Genomic DNA, 20,975 nt, shown 5'->3' with positions numbered 1-20,975 from the left:
CTTTATTTAAACAAAAAAAAAAGGTGGCTTTGTTGATCGACCCCTGTTTTGTTAGCTCCCACTTTTTCTTCTTTTAATTTTTTTAAATTACTGCAGTGTAACTGACACATGACGTATTAATTTTAGGTGCACAGCACTGATTCGACAATTCTGTACGTTACTCAGTGCTCATCACGATAAGTGTGGTCACCATCTGTCACCATGCAGTGTCCTTACAATATTATTGACTATATTCCCTTTGCTGTACTTTTCATCTCCGTGACTTGTTTATTGTGTAACTTAATTCTCACTGCAGTCCTGTGAAGCAGAGATGACCATTTCTCTTTGGCAAATGGATGGAGATATAACTGTCATTTACTAAGCTTCTACCTGTCAGATGCTTTTTTTTTTAACAGATTTAGAACATCTGTAGCAATGCAACATGCAGCATTTCCTCGTTCCTGAGATGCCGGTGACTATCCGTGCACCACTGACTAGATATCTCCTTGGGGGAGGGGTGAAGAAACGCCACTCCATTAAGTGTACGGGTCACTCGTTAAGACATGTCGTGATGTAGGACATACTGAGATGATAGAGGGTGCGGTAAAAATAATTGCCACCACTTACCGGACGCTTGCCGCGTGCCAGGTATGGAGCGATGGACATGACGTGTCACCTCCTCTGATTCCTCCGCCAGTTCCTGTTCATTCGCTCATTCATGTTTTCGACAGATCTCGATCGGGTGCGTCCTGTGTGCCCGACTCTGTGCTGGGGACTAAATTCAGAGGCCCCCTCAGTGAGGACTGGAGAGGGAACAGGGGTTCTGTTCTCTCGGGAAGAGACTCCTTTTCTAGATGAGAGAGGAACCTGCACAGATTCTCTACATGGCTTGCTTCACGCTTTGTCATGTGTACATCTGTAAGGAGAATCCCCGAGCCAGGACCAGGAGTGGGGCCACCCTGAGGTAGACTTTTGCTCAGGATAAGGAAGAATGTTCTAATGGTTCGTTAAACAAGGCCGTGAATGCTCCCTCCCCGGAGCTGGTTGAGCGACATTACAGGTGCTTGTGCCCCAGGAATTTTACGTCTACAATACAGGTATCCCGGAGGGGATTTCAACACTGATTCTTGATCTGCGTTCAGGATCTTGTTCACTTTTAACCAATCAAAGCAGGTATCAGAGAAACACACAGTTGAATATTTCACCTTTACTTATTCCTGTGGCTTTTCCCTGGGGGAAAATGATAGTATCTAATGACTAATTACTACCTAATTCCTAAGGAGGAATCCCTAATGGGGCAGATATCATATGCACACACGTGCACACGCATATCGATTTGTTCTCGATTCCTTATGACGGTTCTGCAAAGTGTTTGTTATCTTAGCTTTACAGATGAGATTACTGAGGCACAGAGAGGTTAAGTCATTGCCCAAGGTCACACAGCTAGTGTGGGAGAGCCAGGCTTCAAACCTGAGCTTGTCAGCCTCCCAGGTCCGTGCTCTGGCCACTCCATGGCATCGCCAGTCTTGCTTAGGCAGACTTGCCGAAGGCCGGCTTTGGAGGAGAGCCTCATCAGGAACTGGGAAGAAGGTAGAGCCTACTGTTTTTGGGGCAGTGCAGCAGCTGGGAAGCTTGAGCAGTTGCTCGCACGGGTTTTCGTGCTGCATCTCTGTAATATCCATGTTTACATTTAAATTGCTTCCACAATAGCAGACATAATTCATATTCGAACAGAAGGTCAAAGCACACCTGAAAACCAAATAGAAATCGTTTTAGATTATTACCCCTCCCCACCCATGCACTCCCCTACTCTTGCTGTGGTATAATTCTTTCCTTTTTTTTCTCAGTCCTTTTGACTTAATGTAAATTTTCCACATTATGCTTTAGACTTTCTGTAAACTTCATCTTTAGAATATTAATTCTTAACAGATGTTTTTAGTTCTACATGTGTTTTCCTCGCTATGGATTGTTAGCTGCATGACCAAAGCTCAGTCTTTACTTGCTGGAGGTAATCACAGATGAGGATGGCAGCAGGAAGGGTCCCAGGGGTCCAGGAGCAGGACTGACTCCCAGGGGCACAGGAACATTCCAGATCAGAGCAGGAAGCACAGGGGTGTTTCATGGCAAGGGTGCCATGATCAGACACTACAGGAAAGAGGGTTCATGGCATGGTTTCCAGCAGTGGGGCGTGTATGAGACAGGATTATACTCAGAGCAGACAGCTACTCCCAGCACTGCCAGAGTCCCATCACAGTGGGGATGTAATGTCTCTTTTTGCTTGCTTCCATTCCTAGAGGATAAACTCAAGAGGAGCTGGCATCCTAGGTACTCATACCGATCCCGGGTAGAATCGGCTTTGGGGAAAGAGTCTGTTTCCCTCAGGGCCTTGATTCCGCAAGGTTGAGTGTGTGCAGCCAGCTCTCAGATGCTGATTGCCTCCATGTTTTACAGGTGGAACCAAGCTCACAAATCTTCAGGAACCAACTTCCAGGGGCTTCCATCAAAAATAGATACCCTAAAGGAAGAGATGGATGAAGCTGGAAACAAAGTGGAGCAGTGCAAGGTACAAGACTTCCCTGATACATACGCACTTGCGTCAGTCTGCTTTTTACAAATGATGGGTGAAAGGCCAAATATTGCAGATTATTTAGTGTTTGGCACAAATACTCTGAGTGATATGAAAAATGCGTTCTAGTTTCTTCTGCCTTCTTTCTTTATTTTCCAAGACTGTATTACTTTATACTAAGAATAGCATAGCCTTTAAAAAAAATTTAAGTAGGGGGTGCCTGGGTGGTTCAGTCATTAAGGGTCCGACTTCGGCTCAGGTCATGATCTCACGGTGCATGTGTTCAAGCCCCACGTTGGGCACTGTGCTAACAGCTCAGAGCCTGGAGCCTGCTTCCGATTCTGTGTCTCCCTCTTTCTCTGACCCTGCCCTGCTTGCTCTCTGTCTCTCTCTCTCTCTCTCTCAAAAAATAAACAAATATTACAAAAAATTTTTTTTTTAATTTTTTAAATGACAGAAATGTCTGAGCTTATTTAAAATAAGGAATAGATGGGGGAAAAAAGAAAACCATAGCAAACCATATAAAGTTACAACTGTTACAACAACGTACATAGGGGTGCCTGGCTGGTTCAGTTGGTGGAGTGTGCAACTCTTGATCTCAGGGTTGTGAGTTCAAGCCCCATGTTGGGTGTAGAGATTACTTAAACAAATCTTTAACAAAAATGCACAATAGGCACAAAAATAGATCTGTGGAATAGCATAGTTTTTCTAGAATCAATGCTATTACTTTATTTAAAAATTTTTTTTGTTTATTTATTTTTGAGAGAGAGAGAGACAGAATGCGAGTAGGGGAGGGCAGAGAGAGAGGAAGACACAGAATCCGAATCAGGCTCTAGGCTCTGAGCTGTCAGCACAGAGCCTGACACGGGGCTGGCACTTGTGAACTTGAAGATCGTGACCTGAGCCAAAGTCGGACGGACGCTCAACTGACTGAGCCATCCAGGCGCCCCTCAATGCTATTACTTTAAACAATGGAATATACAGTAAAGAGGTCATCATATATCCGTAGAGAAGGGAAGAATTATTTTTTAAATGTTGCTGGGACAATTGGTTTGTAATTTGGGAGAAATACTATTTTTTATGTCATTAAATAAATTACAGATTAGATGGTTAAGTGATCTCATTCTCTGTACATCTATCTGTGAAGATAGATCTTTATTCTAAATGTTATTTGAGGTGTTAAAGAAACAGGTCTTTGCTGAGTCTTAGGGTCATTGACCTAAGCTTTTCTTCCTCTTACTATTCAGCATTTTTCCAAAAGTGGTCTCTATTCTATTAGATAGTGTTGGGACTGTTATATTTTAGTTTGTGTAAGTCACGCTATAATTCATTCTTCAAGATAATGAATTTTAGGATCAATTAACTGCAGTAAAATGAGTTGTTTAAAACTGAACTCACAAAGTCATGCCATAGCCTTTGCATTTGAAAAGATGACCTTCAGATAAATGCTTCTGATAAAATGGTCTCATAGTGGCTTATTCCTGTTCAGAAGAGTTACAGAGGTCTTGGGACTCTGGACTGGTGCATTATGGGCTGATGTGTCTTCTCTCGACTTCCACCCCAGAGCTTCTCAATTCAGATGGTGAAAACTTGTGAAAATATCTTCTGTCTCTGTATGCTAACTTCTGGGTAATTTCCCAACATCTAAGTTCTGTTTCACTGATTTTCTCTTTAGCTAAGTCTCATCTGCTGTATAATTAATCAACATTGAGTTTGGAATTTCATTTACTGCATTTTTCCATTCAAATTTCTTCAGGTCAGCCTTTTTTGATACTATGATATTGTTCTCTAGTGCCTGTTTTTTTTTTAATGTCTTTAACCATTTTATGTATACTTACTGTAACAATCTTTGGTAATTCTGTTTCCTCAGTGAGAGTGGTGGGAGTTTACTTCATGGTGGATTGTTTCTTCCTGTGTTTTGCAATTTTGTATTGTGAGTTCATTTTAAGAGAGACTTTATCTGTGGGACTCTTAAGGACTGGGAGTGATTTTCCCTACAGAGTATTACCAGTTCAAGGCCATTTTTAACTAACTTAAACTTTCTCAGTTAGGAGAAAAGATTAGGATTCCTGAACCACACGTATTATAAACATAGACTTCAGACCTTCATGAAATCAGGCTGTATTTGTAAAATCCAGGAAAATATTTTTACTTTCCCAATGCAAAACACATATACTCTATTCTTTCCATATACTACTGAGCGAATATTTTCTGATCCACCCTTCCGCTGAGGATATGGTTTCTCAGGGATCTTTGTGTGTGATGTGAGCATACTTGTCAGTTACAGTTCCTCACCTTGCCGGGCCCAAGGCTTCATTTTCTGTCCTCTGACTCCACGTGACTGCCAGACTCCAACACCTTGGCCATCAAGAGTGGCATAGACCCACCCAGGTCATCCCCAGCTTCCACTTGTCAGGCCTTTTCCTTTAAAAAAAAATTTAATGCTTCAAGTTTTTATTTAAATTCTAGTTAGTTAACATACAGTGTAATATTGGTTTCAGGAGTAGAATTTAGTGGTTCATCACTTACATACAACACCCAGTGCTCATGCCAACAAGTACCCTCCATAATGCCCATCACTCATTTAGTCTAACCCCTGCCCACCTCCCACCAGCAACGCTCAGTTTTTTCTCTGTCGTTAAGAGTCTCTGGGGCCCCTGGTTGGCTCAGTTGGCAGAGCATGTGACCCTTGATCTTGGCGTCGTGAGTTCAAGCCCCATGTTGGGTGTGGAGCTTACTTTTAAAAAAGTCGCTTTTATCGTTTACCTCCCTCTCTTTTTCTTTCTCCTATGTTCATCTGTTTTGTTTCTTAAATTCCACTTATGAGTGAAAGCCCTTCTCTCTTCCTTTGTTTTCTTTCTCCTCTGCCCTGCCCTCTTTCTCTTTTCTTTCTCTCCCTTTCTTTTTTGGAGATGTGTGGTGGATCTCCATGAATTTACTCCATTGCTTTCCCAGTTATTCTAAACGAATGTTTGTTGCTCCCAACTAGCATTTCTAAGTTTTTTCATAAATGAGAAGGGCCTTCATGTTAATTTGTGCACCTTGATGCTAAAAACAGAAGGCAGTACATTTTATAAATATATACATATGTAATTCAAATACAATCTAATTCAAATATAATATAAGAAACATATATGTATATATACATACACACACACACACACACACACATATATATATATATACACAATTGCCTAATCTATCACTTTTAAGCAAATTATTTAATTTTTATAAGCAATTCATCTACATTAGTTCAAGTATCAAAAGCATAAAGCAATATACAGTAAGTCTTTCTTCCACCCTTGTCCTGCTTCTACCGAATTTCCTCTGCTCCCAAAAGGTAACCTCGATTGCCAATTTCTTGTTTTTTCTTCCGGGGGTATTTTTATGCTAATGTGGCAGCAAAAATATAACATTTTTTTCTCTTCTATTTTTACACAGGTGGTAACATAGCATAACTAATGCTCTATACTTGTTTTTTTTTTTAATGTTTATTTATTTATTTTGAGAGAGAGAGTGGGGCAGGGGCGGAGGGAGACAGAGAGAGAGAGAGAATCCCAAGCAGGCTCTGCACTGTCAGCACAGAGCCCAATGCAGGGCTCAATCTCATGAACCATGAGATCAGGACCTGAGCCAAAATCAAGAGTCTGGATGCTAAACCGACTGAACGACCCAGGCACCCCTATATTTCACTTCTTTTTTTTCTTTTTCTTTTTTTTTTTTTTTTTTTTTTTTTAATGCTTATTTATTTATTTTGAGAGAGAGAACCAGCCAGCATGGGGAGAGGCAGAGAGAGGACAGAGAGAAAGGATCCCAACCAGGCTCCAAACTGTCAGCGCAGAGCCCGACGTGAGGCTCAATTTCACCAACTGTGAGATCGTGACCTGAGCTGGAACTAAGAGTTGGACACTTAACAGATTGAGCCACCCAGGTGGCTGTATATACTTCACTTCTTAATAAGGAATATTAACCGTGTATCTTGGAGATCTTCCCACATCATTCCCCTAATAAGCTTCCTTTTTTGTTGTTGCTGTTGTCCCAATGTATGGTTATACCAGGCAATTGATGGATGTTTATTCTGTGGCTCTTTCCATGACGTTTTGCTCTAAGAGCTCATGGATATTAATTCTCAGATGCCATTTTCTTCAGTGACCTCTCTTCTCTTCCACTCACCAGGACCAGCTTGCAGCGGACATGTACAACTTTATGGCCAAAGAAGGGGAGTATGGCAAATTCTTCATTACGGTAAGCACCTGGCCTTGACAAAGTATGAAAACATTGTAAAAATGGAGTCATTTTAGTTTTTTTGTTTTGTTTTGTTTTGCAAAAGATTTCATTTTTGGTTTTGCTCAGCCATTGTGTGTGTGTCCATCCGATGCTAACGTTGCTTTTGTTTTTGAATGTGGGTCTGTTCTCAGTTATTAGAAGCCCAAGCAGATTACCATAGAAAAGCATTAGCAGTCTTAGAAAAGGCCCTTCCCGAAATGCGAGCCCATCAAGGTAATGTAACCTGCGTGCTGGCTGATGCCTCCTTTTTGCCTCTGCCACTTGTGCTCTGTTCTTCTTCACCCTGACTCCTTTGCATGCATTTCCTTTGGATAACGCCTTTCTCCTCGGAGAGTACTGTTTCCCAGCATAATCTCATCTTTCCTCGCCGCATTCTCTAATTTCTTCCAAACCCAAATTAACATACTAATGGGACATGTGCAATTCTGACATGTTCAGTTGCTGGACCCTTTGGGGGAGTACCTGTATGTGTTTTCGTGTCTTCTCCTTTTCCGGGTCAGTTATTTGTTCCCTTGGGTTTAACTCTGACCCTGCGACTCCAAGCGCATACATTCTGGGGAAAATATTGGACTTCGTGAAAGGGATCTTAGAAGCCAGTACTTGATAGCCCCTCATCAGGCACTCAGTTGGTGGGAATGAACCATGAGGCCATAGACAACTTCCTTCCCCCTCTTCCTTGCCTGCATACAAGGCTCTTGTTCTCAGCACTCACGTTCTGCCCGCCATACTCAAGCTTTCAGCAGACTTTACCCACAAGTCATGAGTGGACTGAACTTCCTTCTGATGTTTAGTTTTAGCCCAACATTAGAGCTTTTGATTCTCATTTTCTCATTTGCCATCAGAGCATCTGCCAGCAGAGATCCGAAAACCTGGTTGAGGCAGAAGTTATTCTGTCTTCTTTGGACCTATTGTACTCTTTGGTTGTGTAGACCCCGCATTTGGAGCCTTGGTTCCCCCTGCAGAACCTTTGGTCTCAAGCCAGGTGCTGAGCGCAGTGACTCTGTGATTGCGAAAGAGAGCGAGCGTGTGTGGGTGTGCACGCACACCAGCACCCTCAACAACGCCACTTCTCTAAATTTGAGGAGGCCCCGATCTGCATAGGCAGATCTTCACCCAGCTCGAGTGCATGCATCTGATGAGCTCTTCCTAGGGCAAGCTGCTCTTGCTTTCCTACGTGATCCGGTTTCCTCATTTGTGGATGACGAGGTCAAGTCCCCGTGCGAGGGAATGAAGCTGCTGGTGTACATCCAGCCTTGCAAGGGGCAGGCTCTTGCCAGGCAAGTTCCGAGCTCCAGGCGTGTGTATTTATGGGATACCTACCGTGTGCCTGGCCCCGTGTAGGACAAGATGGTAACCGTCATCATCTTAGCCTTTGAATGAATTAAAATCTGGTTTGGAGCTGACGAACAAGCACAGCAAAAGGGAAGATTGGGTTTTGTGAGCAGGACTTTAAAAAAAAAAACCCAAAACAACCTCTTTTTTTCCCAAGGCTGTTTTCCCTGGAGAAGTAGGTCAGCCAGTGACAGGGAACAGGAAAGTTCATTGTTAGGGCTGTGCTCTTCCCCCTCCTGCCCTCCTTGTCCCCAGAGCCCCTTCCTGGTGACAGTTCCCATCTCACCAGCGTCTTCGGCCTCACAGCCTTCTCAGTGCTGGTTCCCTCTGAGGGCCTGCTGTGCCCTGAAACTCCACACATCCCAGAAAGCAAGCCGATTCTTCCCCTCACGCCAGCTGTCCCTTCGTCCTCTGGCTCTCCCGGGTGCCGCCTTCCTCCAAACCATCCGGGCTTGAACTTGGAGCCACCTGTTGCCGGGGTCTGCCCTTCCTGCCTTCTGCTAGGCCTTCTCCTCCTCTCATGCCGTCTCCCCGCCCCGGGCCTGTGTCACTTCACGTGTGAACTGTGGAATCAGATATCACTTCTGAGACTCAAGGTCCCTGGACTTTTCTCAGCTGGTCTTCCTTGGTCTGTTTCATTCATCTAAGCCCCCCTCCTTTGAGAAGCCTTCTCTGAAGCCAACAGCACACACCTTGTCTCCTGAGTCACTCTAGCATCTGTGGTCTATGCCAGAAGTCGCAAACAGCCACATCTCATTAAAAAAAAAATGTTGCCATCATTGAAACACCAGACACCTTCATGTAGCAATCTGGTTTCTGGCTTCTCCTGGAAGTTGTGGGAGTCTGGCAACCCTGGATCTGTTTTCCTACATGGCAGCATGGGTGGGCGCCAGGCGCAGGGCTGGTATGTCCCTGGCCCCTGTGGACAACTGCATTTGTGACCCTCATCTATATCATTTTTTGGCCATGACTTAGCACACATGCGTTGTCTTGTGAATGAGTGTTGTACGTTTACATGTGTGTCTTATATTTGGGGGGAGGGGGGTGTTGTGAACACCCGTTGTGGTGTTGTGGGTGCCGCTGTGGCAGCCAGCACTTGACTGGTCTGTTGTGTGAGAGGCCGGCATCCTCAGGGCGGTTTGGCTCAGGAGTCGTCTAGGTCACTGGTTCTCACATCCACCCTCGGCCAACATTACACCGCGGTGGGGGGCAGGGCACACCGTAGAGTGTTTACTAGAAAGTTCCAGCAGGTGTTTGGAGAACACCCAGCCCTTGCCGCCACGGGGTCAGGCATGTGGGGTGGCCATGATGGCAGGTGCCATTTGCAGAACTCCCCCGGGGCACTCTGATGTATCTCCCAGGGGAGGGGTCATGTGGCCGTTTTCTGCCTGATTGAGAATCCTCGTTTTAGATGAAAGGGACAAAGTATGCGGGGGAAGGTCTGGCCTCTGAGAGGGCTGTCACGGAGAAGAGCCAGGCCTCTGGATGCTCTTGCTGCTAGGAATTATGCTGACCATGGCTGGGGCTGGGGCCGGGGCCAGGGCCAGGGCCAGAGATGAGGAGGGCTCCTGCCTCTCTTGCTCTCACCTCTCTTCAACCGGGACCTCACTCGCTCTTCCCATCGATTCTAGCCTTGCACAAGCTCTCAGGCCCAGGGACCTGGGGATTCCATTCTTCTTCCTCCCGCTATGTACAGATCACACGATGGGGCCTGTCCCTGCTCTTTCATGTAGTGGAGTCTAAGAGGACACACCAGGGTGATCGTGCCTGCTTTGAACTCGTGGTTCGAACAGCAGAGCGGCTGAAGGATAATTGTCCATTGGTGGTGCGGAGGAGGACGGGAACCTTTCCCGTCACCGGAAGGAACTAAGTGTTCCTCAGCTGAGCATTTTTCTTGGGCCGGTTTCCCCTCTTCTGCGTCCGTGTGCTTCTTGGGCAGCGGTAGATGTGCACAGGACCCGCAGGCGGGCCAGACCCAACCGAGTGCTTCTCATCCCAATGGGACACATCCATTCGCTAAACTCTTGTTTCTGTTTTGCTGCTTTATTGTATGTATTTCTGCTAAGCTGCCTCAAATATCTTATGGAGTGGAGCAGAGTATCTGACCCCAAAATAATATAAATGATCGCTTTACTGCTGGCACAGGCTTCAGCCTCAGCTGCTTTGGGGCTGCGGATCCCGCGTTGTTCCCTACGCAGAATGTTTGGGGCCTGTCTGGGGCTCCGGCATTCGGAAGCACTGCATGTCACGGAGACGTTGCATTTGCTACGAGTTCCCATCGGCCATCTTCCGGTCTTGTGTGATGATGCTTGGCTTGTGTTTAAAATCTTAAGAAGTTATTTCCTCTTGCACTGAGGGAGTCCCCTAGATGGAAGGCCAGTGCTGCTTTGCGTGGCTGGAATCAGTTTCCTTCCAGTGAAATCAGGGTGCCTAGACGCATCCTCGGTATAGGGCCAGGCAGCCCACCAGTCCCATGCAGGAGCACCCTCGTGACTTCAGCTGGGCCGCTCTCACGGGGTGCCACAGAGGGTGTTCAGGGCTTCTGCTCCGCAAGTAACCTCCCAGCCCCATGCCTATTTTTGCTCTAGTAAATGGTAAACAGCAAAAGCAAACAGAACAGATGTTTCCCCTTTTCCCAAAGCCTCAACCACCAGTCCGCTTAAAAAAAAAAGATCCCCTTTGGTAATTTGGGGGAGGAAAAAGACCCCCCCATTGATGCCGTGACGTTGTTGGGTGTCTCACTGGATGCTTTGCTGCTCTAGATAAGTGGGCGGAAAAGCCAGCCTTTGGGACTCCTTTGCAAGAGCACCTGAAGCGGAGCGGGCGTGAGATTGCACTGCCCATCGAGGCCTGTGTCATGCTGCTTCTGGAGACAGGCATGAAGGAGGAGGTAAGGGCGCCGAGTGGGCCTGCTTGCCGCCATCTGTACTGTGTAGACCCGTTGGTGGTTTTCCCACATTTTGAGACCCTGCACATTGGACACTGTGAATAAAACCAAATTCATAGGAAAACAATACTTACCCTTTCTGCCTGCAGTACACTCTGACTTTCTTTTGTCCCCTTGATTGTTTCACGTTAGACTCTGGCTGTGATTTGTGGCATTGACTTTCATGATGCATTAAATGGACCAGAGCTTCCGTGAACTTTGTTCGTAGCGAGAATCTTACCCTCGTGTGGTACTGTGCAGTTTTGGTGGAGGTTTATTTCATGGGTATGGTATCCTTACCGCAGAAAAACCCAGGAGCCGAGCAGGTCTTGTTACTTACTCCCTGTGTAGATAAGGAATTCGGCACACAGTGAGCTCATGGTGGGGGGATGAAAATCCAATGCCGAGTCTTTTTTTTTTTTTTTTTTTTCCTTTTAAGAACCGTATTGAGGGGCGCCTGGGTGGCTCAGTCGGTTAAGCATCCGACTTAGGCTCAGGTCATGATCTCGCGGTCCGTGAGTTCGAGCCCCACGTCAGGCTCTGTGCTGACAGCTCAGAGCCTGGAGCCTGTTTCAGATTCTGTGTCTCCCTCTCTCTCTGACCCTCCCCCATTCATGCTGTCTCTCCCTGTCTCAAAAATAAATAAACGTTAAAAAAAAAAAAAAAAAGAACCGTATTGAAGTATAATGTAGATAGAAAAATGTATGTATCATAAGTGATGCATTGATAAATGTTAACAAACTGAGCCTACCTGTGTGATCAGCATCCAGATCAAGGAACACTCTAGAAGCCCTCTTGTGTTTGCTTCCAGGCACTGCCCCATCCCCCACTGACATGACCCCAACTTCTAGTAGCCGAGATCAGAGCTTCTCAGCCGGGGCTAAATTTTGTCCCCTTTTGGGAGCGATTTGGCGAAGTCTGGACACATTTTTGATTGTCACGATTTTGGAGGGGGGTTGCTCCTGGCCTCTAGTGGGCAGAGACCAGGGCTGCTGCTAATAAGCAGCCTGCAACGCACAGGACAGGACCATGATGAGGAATTACCGCTCCTGAAATGTCAGTACTGCTGAGACTGAGGAACCCTGCCTAGATTTATTTTGCTTAAAACCCGAATCTCATAACTCCTGGACCAGTGTCTTCACAGTCCTGCCTTTCTTGGGCGACCTTCACGTGTTTTTCTCCAAGTAACTTTTAGAGCAGTGAAAATGACTAAGGGGCCTAGTCTAACAATTTCTCATGAGATGTCCATTAGAAAAAAAACAAAAGAATCCTAAATTTAGAAAATCTGTAGCAATCAGCCTTGTGGAAGTATAAAATAGCGCATTTAGCAGATTTCTAATAGAGACAGGTATTTTAGCAGCGGGGCAGGGCACGAGCGCTCGCTGATCGGGAATGCGCTGCTCTCTGCCTGCGCTTGTCCTCGCCACCCTTCCTGGCAACCCTACAAGGCAGGCAGCGTTCCCGCCCTCGGAGAGGGGTCTGCAGGGCCGGGGCAGAAGGCTCTTCCATCGGATTTGTACTGCCGCCCCCAACTTGAACGTGACACTGATGGCTTTTTGTTGTCTTCAGGGCCTTTTCCGAATTGGAGCTGGGGCCTCCAAGTTAAAGAAACTGAAAGCTGCTTTAGACTGCTCCACTTCTCATCTGGATGAGTTCTACTCAGACCCCCACGCTGTAGCAGGTGAGCCACAAGGAGTCGCCCTCAGGGTGGGTGGCAGGTCGCATCTCAGACAGAGCATCAGTCAAAAATCCAGTTCTGGGGGCGCCTGGGTGGCTCAGTCAGTTAAGCATCCGACTCGATCTCAGCTCAGGTCATGATCCCAGGGTCAGACGTTCAAGCCCTGCGTTGGGTTCTGTGCTGAGTGTGGAGCCTACTTAAAAAATTTTTTTTTTCATTTTAGGTTTAAGTGACAGATAAAATTGAAATGGTCTCCCTATATAAGTTTAATTGGAAAAAACTGAAAGGACAAATAGAACAGTGTGCAACTCTTGATCTTAGGGTCATGGGTTCGAACCCCACATGGGGTGTAGAGATTACTTAAATGAATAAAACTTTTTTAAAAAGCTGAGTGTACACACACACACGTCTTTTCTGTTCTGGAGGGTTTATTTGTTTCTTTGTTTTCCTGATTATTACGTAAAAGGTGAAGGTGGTTTATAATCCAGATATTTGGAGACATGCTTGTATTTCCTTCCCTTCTTTTTTTTTTTAATAAAAAAAATTTTTTTTAATGTTTATTTTTGAGTGACAGAGCACAAGCAGGGGAGGGGCAGAGAGAGAGGGAGACAGAGTCTGAAGCAGGCTCCAGGCTCTGAGCTGTCAGCACAGAGCCTGACAAGGGACTCGAACCCATGAATCGTAAGATCATGACCTGAGCTGAAGTCAGATGTTCAACTGACTGAGACCCCAAGTGCCCCTTTCCTTCCCTTCTTTCACCTTCAGACTTGAGATCTTCCTGGGGAAGTGATGTCTATTAGAAGGTGACTTTGAAGCTAATTTTGTTTCCATTGATCCCTCTCTATATTAGCAAGAGACAGAATTTGTTTTAGGAGCACCTAATTCTCTAGCCACTCCCGCTGGTTAGTGGCTTGTTCTAGATACTCTCGGAAGGTGGTAACTGAGATCATTTCAGCTTGCAAAGTAACACGCCCCAGATTCCCATGCTTACCCCTGGACATACTCAAAGTGAGTGTTAATAATTCCAGGTGCTTTAAAGTCCTATTTACGGGAATTACCTGAACCTTTGATGACCTTCAGTCTGTATGAAGAATGGACCCAAGTGGCAAGGTAAGTTTAAAGAACACGGAGTTTTATAAGTTAAAGGAATATTATGGAATATTATGTTCCCTTTGTGAATTATCTTACTCTTGGATATGGAATAACATTAAAATAGCACATTCGTTATTTAGCATGCTCTTAAGTTGAGGGTGAAAATATTGAGTGTGAGTATGATTATTAGTATAGGAAAGTCACCCCTAGTGCATTGGCTTCAATATGTGTGATGTATATCGATGAAGACATATAGTGGAACCCACACTAACAGATCAGCTGATCCCAAGCCCCTTTTATATTGAAGACAGCCCTATAACGGGGACAGGTGTCGTAGTGATCGGTGGCGATGTGCCCGGTGAACTGTGGAAACTCAGCAGGGCAATAATACAATGTTGATGGCACCAGTCATGACAGTTTACACTTGCTGAGCATTTACTGTGTCCTAAGTACCTACTAAGCTTTGTACCCATTACCTCCTGTAATCCACAATCAATGACCTAAAGGGAAGATGCCATTATCCTTATTTTACAGACGTGGAAACTGAGACTTGGGGAGGAACAGGGCCAAGGTAACAGCAAGTAATTGGCAGAGTGGGAATTTAGACCCAGACCTGTTGGACCTAAAGACTGGGCCTCTATCTTTGTCCCTTCCCCTCCACCCCCAGCTTCAGTCTGTCCAGGAGCTGCTGGCACCTTTGTCCAAAAAGTCCCAGGGGCTTCGATCTGGCCCACCAGCCTGCCTCCCTGTTAGCTTGTGCCTCACGGCTCTGACTCACCTCCTCCGGCAGGTCCCTAATTCCTCACCCCTAAGGGAAGAGGAACAAATCTCCCTTCCCCTCCACCCCTTCCCCTGTCTTTAGCCACTGTCACCCATTCCCAGCAGATGGGCCGCTGGGTCTGATCGGCTCGGTTGCAGCAGGAGGTGGGCTGCCCCGTCGTTTTAACCGCATTTGCGCCAGAACCTTTGTGGCCACAGAATGCGAAACACGTCCTGGGTAGGTGATGAGGTTTTTAAAGTCAGAATAAGTTCTTAGTTGTGGTCATATCCTTGGAACCTGCGTGTGGCCCAGCCTGTTGTAAGCGTCCATGTTTGTGGGGCTGAATAAATGGAACCCAACATCAGTGTCAGGTAGGGGAACTTTCTGGGGTCTCTTTTCTTAGGTAGCCTCTACTCCTCCTGAACTTGATTCTTCTCTCAGTTCTGAGACTCTCAAACTCATCCCTGTGAGGAAATACACTTTTCAAAGAAGGTATCTGTTTATTGGTGTATTGATTCCATATACTTGAGAAATGTCAGCATGGGCCACCATCCCATCCCGGTGACACATCGACTGGCCTTTAAAGTATCATTGTGTTTGGGGCGCCTGGGTGGCTCAGTACGTTAAGCATCCTACTCTTGATCTTAGCTCAGGTCTTGATCTCAGGGTCGTGAGCTCAAGCCCTGTGTTGGGCTGCACATGGGGCGTGAAGCTTACTTAAAGTATAATTACGTTTGACCCCTTCTTGTAACTCCAGATTGCTTCAGTTGTGGAGGATGTTTTAGATCCAAAGGTGTATTGTGTGGGCAACTTCTAACGTGCTCTCCTCCTGGCGGGCAGGGGTGACTGATCTCATCTGGCCCTTTTTTGTGTCTGTGAAAGTTTGTGTGTTGGAACTGTAGAGCAGAAGAGCTCCTGCAAATGCTTCAGCACAGAAAAGGGCTTCTTGGCCTGGAGACTTGGAGTGGCACGAAGGGCAGGGAAAGACACTGGTACCTGGGTGCCTGGGAGCTTGGCCGCCTCATGTGTGGCTGGGCCGACAAGAGATCTGGGCTCCATGAAACCACACACAGAGATGCGCATTTTCTAGACAGAATTTTCGGTAGGGTCTTGTCTCAGGAATGCCGGGCATTGGCACGGGCAGTTTGCACGGCGATGCTTCTGGAAACTCACAGTCACTCGGTAGAATCAACACTCTCATCCCCTGTTGGGCACATCAGGAGATTGAGTCTCAGTGAGGCTAACCAACTGCCCAGAGTTAAATATTTAGTTGGTATCTGACTCCAAATTTATTTATTTCCAAATCTACCCTGTGTCACAACTGTGCTTTCTCTGTCAACGAAGACATTGCTGTTAATGTAGCCTGTTGACAGAGGTGTTACTAATAGGTGTTTTGATAAAGAGTTATGAATACCGGGTTTTTTTTTTTCCTCAGTGTGCAGGATCAAGACAAAAAACTTCAAGATTTATGGAGAACATGTCAGAAGTTGCCACCACAAAATTTTGTTAACTTCAGGTACGAATGACCGGCATTCTGCAAATTAAGCTACCAAGCCACAGCGACTCTGGAGTGAAGAAAGGTTCCATCTGCAGCAGAGGCCACTTAATTCAAGCGCACTACAGAAGTGCTTTGGGGGGTGCCTGGGGGGCGCAGGGCATGGGATTTGATGTGTGTTATCGTGCTGCACCTGAAGCACCTGATTGCGTCCACACGAACACGTGAGTCGCCTGGTCAGTTTACCACTGCAGCTACAGGGAAGAAGGTTCTCGTGGAAAGTTGGCTTGACTGCACGTTGGATTCAGAGTCTAAGTTGTTCAGTATAGGGGCACGCTGGGCTGGCTTAGTTGGTGGAGCATGTGACTCCTGATCTTGGGGTTGGGGTTGTGAGTCAAGCCCCACATTGGGGATAGAGATAGATGGATGGGTGGATGGATGGGTAAATAAGTAAGTAAATAAGCAAGCAAATAAGTAAGTAAATAAATAAGATTTTCCAGCATGTAAAAGGCAAAAATTAATAATTCTATTTTCTGCAATAGTGCTTTTATACGCTACATAAATTTATCTTTAATAGAGCATAAATCATCCCATTGAATGAAAGGTCAAGAACTGAAGATGATGTATTGCTTTATGGAATAGCTAGGTTTCTAAGAAAATTTACCACAGAATAAATTTCTAGAATTTAACCTCTATTTTCCTTTTGACTTAAAATGTGACTCTGAAGAAGCATAGAGAGAAGGATAAAAGGTAGCCCTAAGTCATTGAAAACCAAAGAGAATTCTGTACAGGGGACTTGGCCCAAAATGACAAATACTCTACTGGTGAAATTTCTAGTATGTTACCTGACCTTTAATTTCAGTCCTGGATTCGACCACTAAACTAAGCTAAATATTCCCTTTTAATACCTTAAGTATCAACTTTGCCTTAGGAATATGTTAATATTTTTAGTAACCTTCATTGCTTCATTTAGCACACCCAGCCTGGGATTACAGATAGTCTTGGTTAGAACTGTGGTGGAACTTTAGGATTTGGCTTCTTCTTTTGTTTATTTTACTCTTTATAATTTTTACTAATTGTATTTGTAATAGGGAGTATGTTCCCATAGTTCAAAATTCAAAAGCTGTACAGAGAAGAATCTCTCGCATATATACACATACATACATTTCTTTCTCTCACATGCTTCCCTTTTTGCAAAAAACCAAATGGTAGTATATATTGTATACATCATTCTCTTTAACTTCTTTGCTGGATATACATCCTAAAGATTTTTCCATAACAGTACATAACAATTTTTTATGGCTGCATAGTAGTCTACTGTATGGATATATTATAATTTATGTATTTAAAATTTTTTTTTAGGTTTTTTTTATTTGTTTTGAAAGAGAGAGCAAGTGGGGTGGAGGCAAAGAGAGACACAGGAGACAGAGAGAGTCCCAAACAGGCTCCGCACCACAGTATAGAGCCCTGCTCATGAACTGTGAGATCATGACCCGAGCTGAAATCAACAGTCAGATGCTTAACCAACTAAGCCACCCACGCGCACCCCCCCCCCGGCTTTTTTTTTTTTTAATTATTTTTAAGTTTGTTTATTTATTTTGAAAGAGAGAACAAGCAGGGTAGAGGCAGAGAGAATTTTTTTTAAGTTTATTTATTTATCTTGAGAGAGGGGGAGGGGCCCAGAGAGAGGATTCCAAGCAGGCTCTGCACTGACATCACGGAGCCCAATGCAGGGCTTGAACTCACAAACCTCGAAATCATAGCCTGAGCCACCCAGGCGCCCCTGAGGTACTGTGCTTATATAGAAGAGAGTATATCTATATGATAAATTGGAGATTTTCATAATTACCACATAAAGCATTTTCAAATACGATTTCCTTTAAGCAGTGTACCTATACTTGTATTTTTTTATGTTTGTATTAAAATATATTGAGCCCACAGCTAATCCTATTGTAATTGAGGGGTACATAGGTAGGGCATAAAGGAGAAATGGATTAGAAATATACAGTAAATAGGGATTGAATCATTGAGGTTTACACGTGAGCTCTTTTCCTCTTCCAAGCCCTAACGTGGGGCTTTCTGTTCTCTGAAGCAAAGAACACAGGACTTTGTAAAATACTGAACCTGAGCCAGATTCTGATTTAGCGGCACTCTGCAGTTAGCACCTGAGCCATCTGGAACTGAGCGCATGGGCAGGAGGATGCTATAAGTGCAAAGGTTTCAGAGTACGTGCTTTCTCTCTTCTCGTTTCTTCCATAGGTATTTAATCAAGTTCCTTGCAAAGCTTGCCCAGACCAGTGACATTAATAAAATGACTCCCAGCAACATTGCAATTGTGTTAGGCCCTAACTTACTATGGGCCAAAAACGAAGGGTAAGTCTTCCCCGTGTGCCTGGATTCATCTCTTCTCTCCACCTGGTGGGAATAGACACATTCCGGTGTAAGATGCACTTCAGAGTTGCGCTTCTGAACTTGGGTCTTTCCATTTAGCCAACATTCTTGGAACACTGAACTGGGTCCTGTCCCTGGTGCTGGTCACATGCACAGTCCTCAGAGGGTCCCACTCTTGGGCAGTCAGGCAGATGAACAGCTGTGGCACAGTGATGAGCTCTGCACATAGTCTGTGCCCATGGGGATGCTGTCACAGATGTTATAAAGTCGGATGACCATGGTACTTACTGAAGGAACACAGCTCAGGCTGAGAGTTCAGGGAGAGCCTCGCACGGCACTTGGGCTGTACTTGGATGAATGAATACCTTCCTGCAGGTGCGACCAGATAAGCAAAGTCATTGCAGGCATGAAAGGGTCTGGTTGCTAATTTGGGGCTGGGAGTGCTGTCATATGGTCTTGTATAATCAGGGGCCAGGAGACTGTGACTGGGGATTATGCAGCCAGAGCCAGGTTCTGAAGAGCCTCATGTATCTTGCTGAGGTTTAGAACGAATTTAAGGGATCAGGTCAGGGAGGCATCAGGGTTTCTAAGCAGAAGAATGACTTCATCCAACCATATTTGGAAAGATAATTTGCTGGCACTGAGAAATGTGGATTGGAGGAGAAGGCTCAGGGAGACCAGCTAGAAAGCTCCTGGGAAATCACTGACACTGACATTTATTCTGTCCAGGGGCATAATAATTAACCTCATTTCAATCCTCACAAATAACCTTTCGAATAGGTGCTTCTGTCCTCATTTTTACAGGGGAGGACCAGTAACTTGCCTAAGTTTGCACAGCAGGGAAGTCATGGGACCCCCAGGCCACATCCCGAACCTTCCCCACCGCCCCGGGACTCCCTCCATGTTTCTTCATATTGGAAAATCAGGGGCGGTCCTCATCTCCATTAAAAAAATTGCAGTGACTTTCTGAATTAAAACCTTTCTTTTTTTTTTCGTTTATTTATTCACTCATGCCCGCCCAACCATTATGTATACGATTACTTAAAAAGATCCAATATCATAAGGCAAAACTAACACTATGTTGATATACAAAGTTAACTACATACATCATATCTTACAGTCAATAAATTCCAGGTAGACCAAAGGATTAATTATATAAAAAGTGATGCCATAAACATGGCAGGTAGATACTTACTACCTTTTGGGATAGAGAGGTCTTTTCGAAACATAAAATTGGTGTAAACAATTTAAAAATGAATAGATTTGGCTCAACAGCTACAAACTTCTAAGTGTCAGAAAGCACCTTAAACAAATGGTAATTCACGAACTATGAAGGAGTTCCTCCAGAAGTGTCCAGAATATATTGAAAGGTCTTGCAAACCAATCAGCAGACAGTATCTCCTCAAAAAGAAAACTTGGCCGAGATCATGAGTGAAGAGTTGCTCCCTAGTCCAGCAGGGTTCTAAGGCACAAGGGCAATCAGAATCCAGGACGGAAGGGAGGACTGAGTGGGCAGTGGGGAAAATGTGCAACCGTGCTTGCATTTTAAGCTGGAATTTGAAAGGAGCTAGAACGTTTGCTTGATTGGTAATGGGGGTGAAGATGTTCTTCCCGGTGGGAAGAGAGGTCAGAGGGGTATAGAGGGAGGAGGGAGGTTTGGGGCAGTCAGGCAAGGGCTCCAGCCTCTTGGGGGTTCAGTGTCCTCATTTATGACCCAGACCTTGTAACAGTCCGTGTTGTAAACATTGAGTTCAGTGAGGTGAAGAACCTGACACTGAAGCACGTGGGGGCTCCCTGGGTGTCAGGCCTTCGCAGCTTCTTGGCTTCTGTGGTGTTCTGACTCTGAACTGGAACGTGAGCTCCTTGACAGTGGGGATAGTGATTCTTACTTATTTTCTTCTTTTTGAGCCCTGACATTCACACTGTCAACTTCTGAACACGCATCTTGGGACCAGATATGACAGCCTTAATACTGTGGGTTGTTTGGGTTTTTTTTAAGTTTATTTATTCATTTTGAGAGAGTGAGAGCAGAGGAGAGGCAGAGAGAGAGAGAGGGAGAGAGAGAGTCCCAAGCAGGCCCTGAACTGTCAGCACAGAGCCTGACGCAGGGCTCGAACCCACGAACTGTGAGATCATGACCTGAGCCGAAAGCAAGAGTCAGATGCTTAACCGACTGAGCCACCCAGGTGCCCCCTTAATACTATGTTTACTGTGGGGGCTCAGGCTTTCTGATACGAGGGGCACAGCAAAACAATACATACTTTCTGCTGTATTATGGGCAAAACTGGTGGCTGTATCTTGGGTCTTACAAGATAACTACCACGGGCAACACTGTGGGAACACGGTGGGAAAATGCCTGGTTGACATCCTGCTCCGAACCAACTTAAAATCAGCATTTGGACTGAACACTGTTGTTCACTGGCTCACTCGCTGTTAACATGGTGCACGCAGACCAAGGAGCGATAATCA

General features: G+C 45.2%; 1 protein-coding gene across 4 annotated transcripts in view; it reads left to right on the top strand.

The window, feature by feature from the left end:
* ARHGAP17 (Rho GTPase activating protein 17) overlaps positions 1-20,975 on the top strand; it is a 52,296-nt gene that overhangs the window by 10,374 nt on the left and 20,947 nt on the right. For all 4 annotated transcript variants that reach the window (XM_049638452.1, XM_049638455.1, XM_049638453.1 and 1 more), the window contains exons 5-12: positions 2,431-2,542; positions 6,722-6,790; positions 6,964-7,045; positions 10,927-11,054; positions 12,660-12,771; positions 13,797-13,878; positions 16,056-16,136; positions 18,375-18,488. In XM_049638452.1, coding sequence (XP_049494409.1) covers positions 2,431-2,542; positions 6,722-6,790; positions 6,964-7,045; positions 10,927-11,054; positions 12,660-12,771; positions 13,797-13,878; positions 16,056-16,136; positions 18,375-18,488 — 780 coding nt within the window. The remainder of the gene's footprint in view (positions 1-2,430; positions 2,543-6,721; positions 6,791-6,963; positions 7,046-10,926; positions 11,055-12,659; positions 12,772-13,796; positions 13,879-16,055; positions 16,137-18,374; positions 18,489-20,975) is intronic.

The sequence above is a fragment of the Panthera uncia genome, chromosome E3 (genome assembly GCF_023721935.1).
Source record: "Panthera uncia isolate 11264 chromosome E3, Puncia_PCG_1.0, whole genome shotgun sequence".
Taxonomy (NCBI): domain Eukaryota; kingdom Metazoa; phylum Chordata; class Mammalia; order Carnivora; family Felidae; genus Panthera; species Panthera uncia.
The sequence above is the reverse complement of the archived record's forward strand: the minus strand, read 5'-3'. Positions and strand labels throughout refer to the sequence as shown.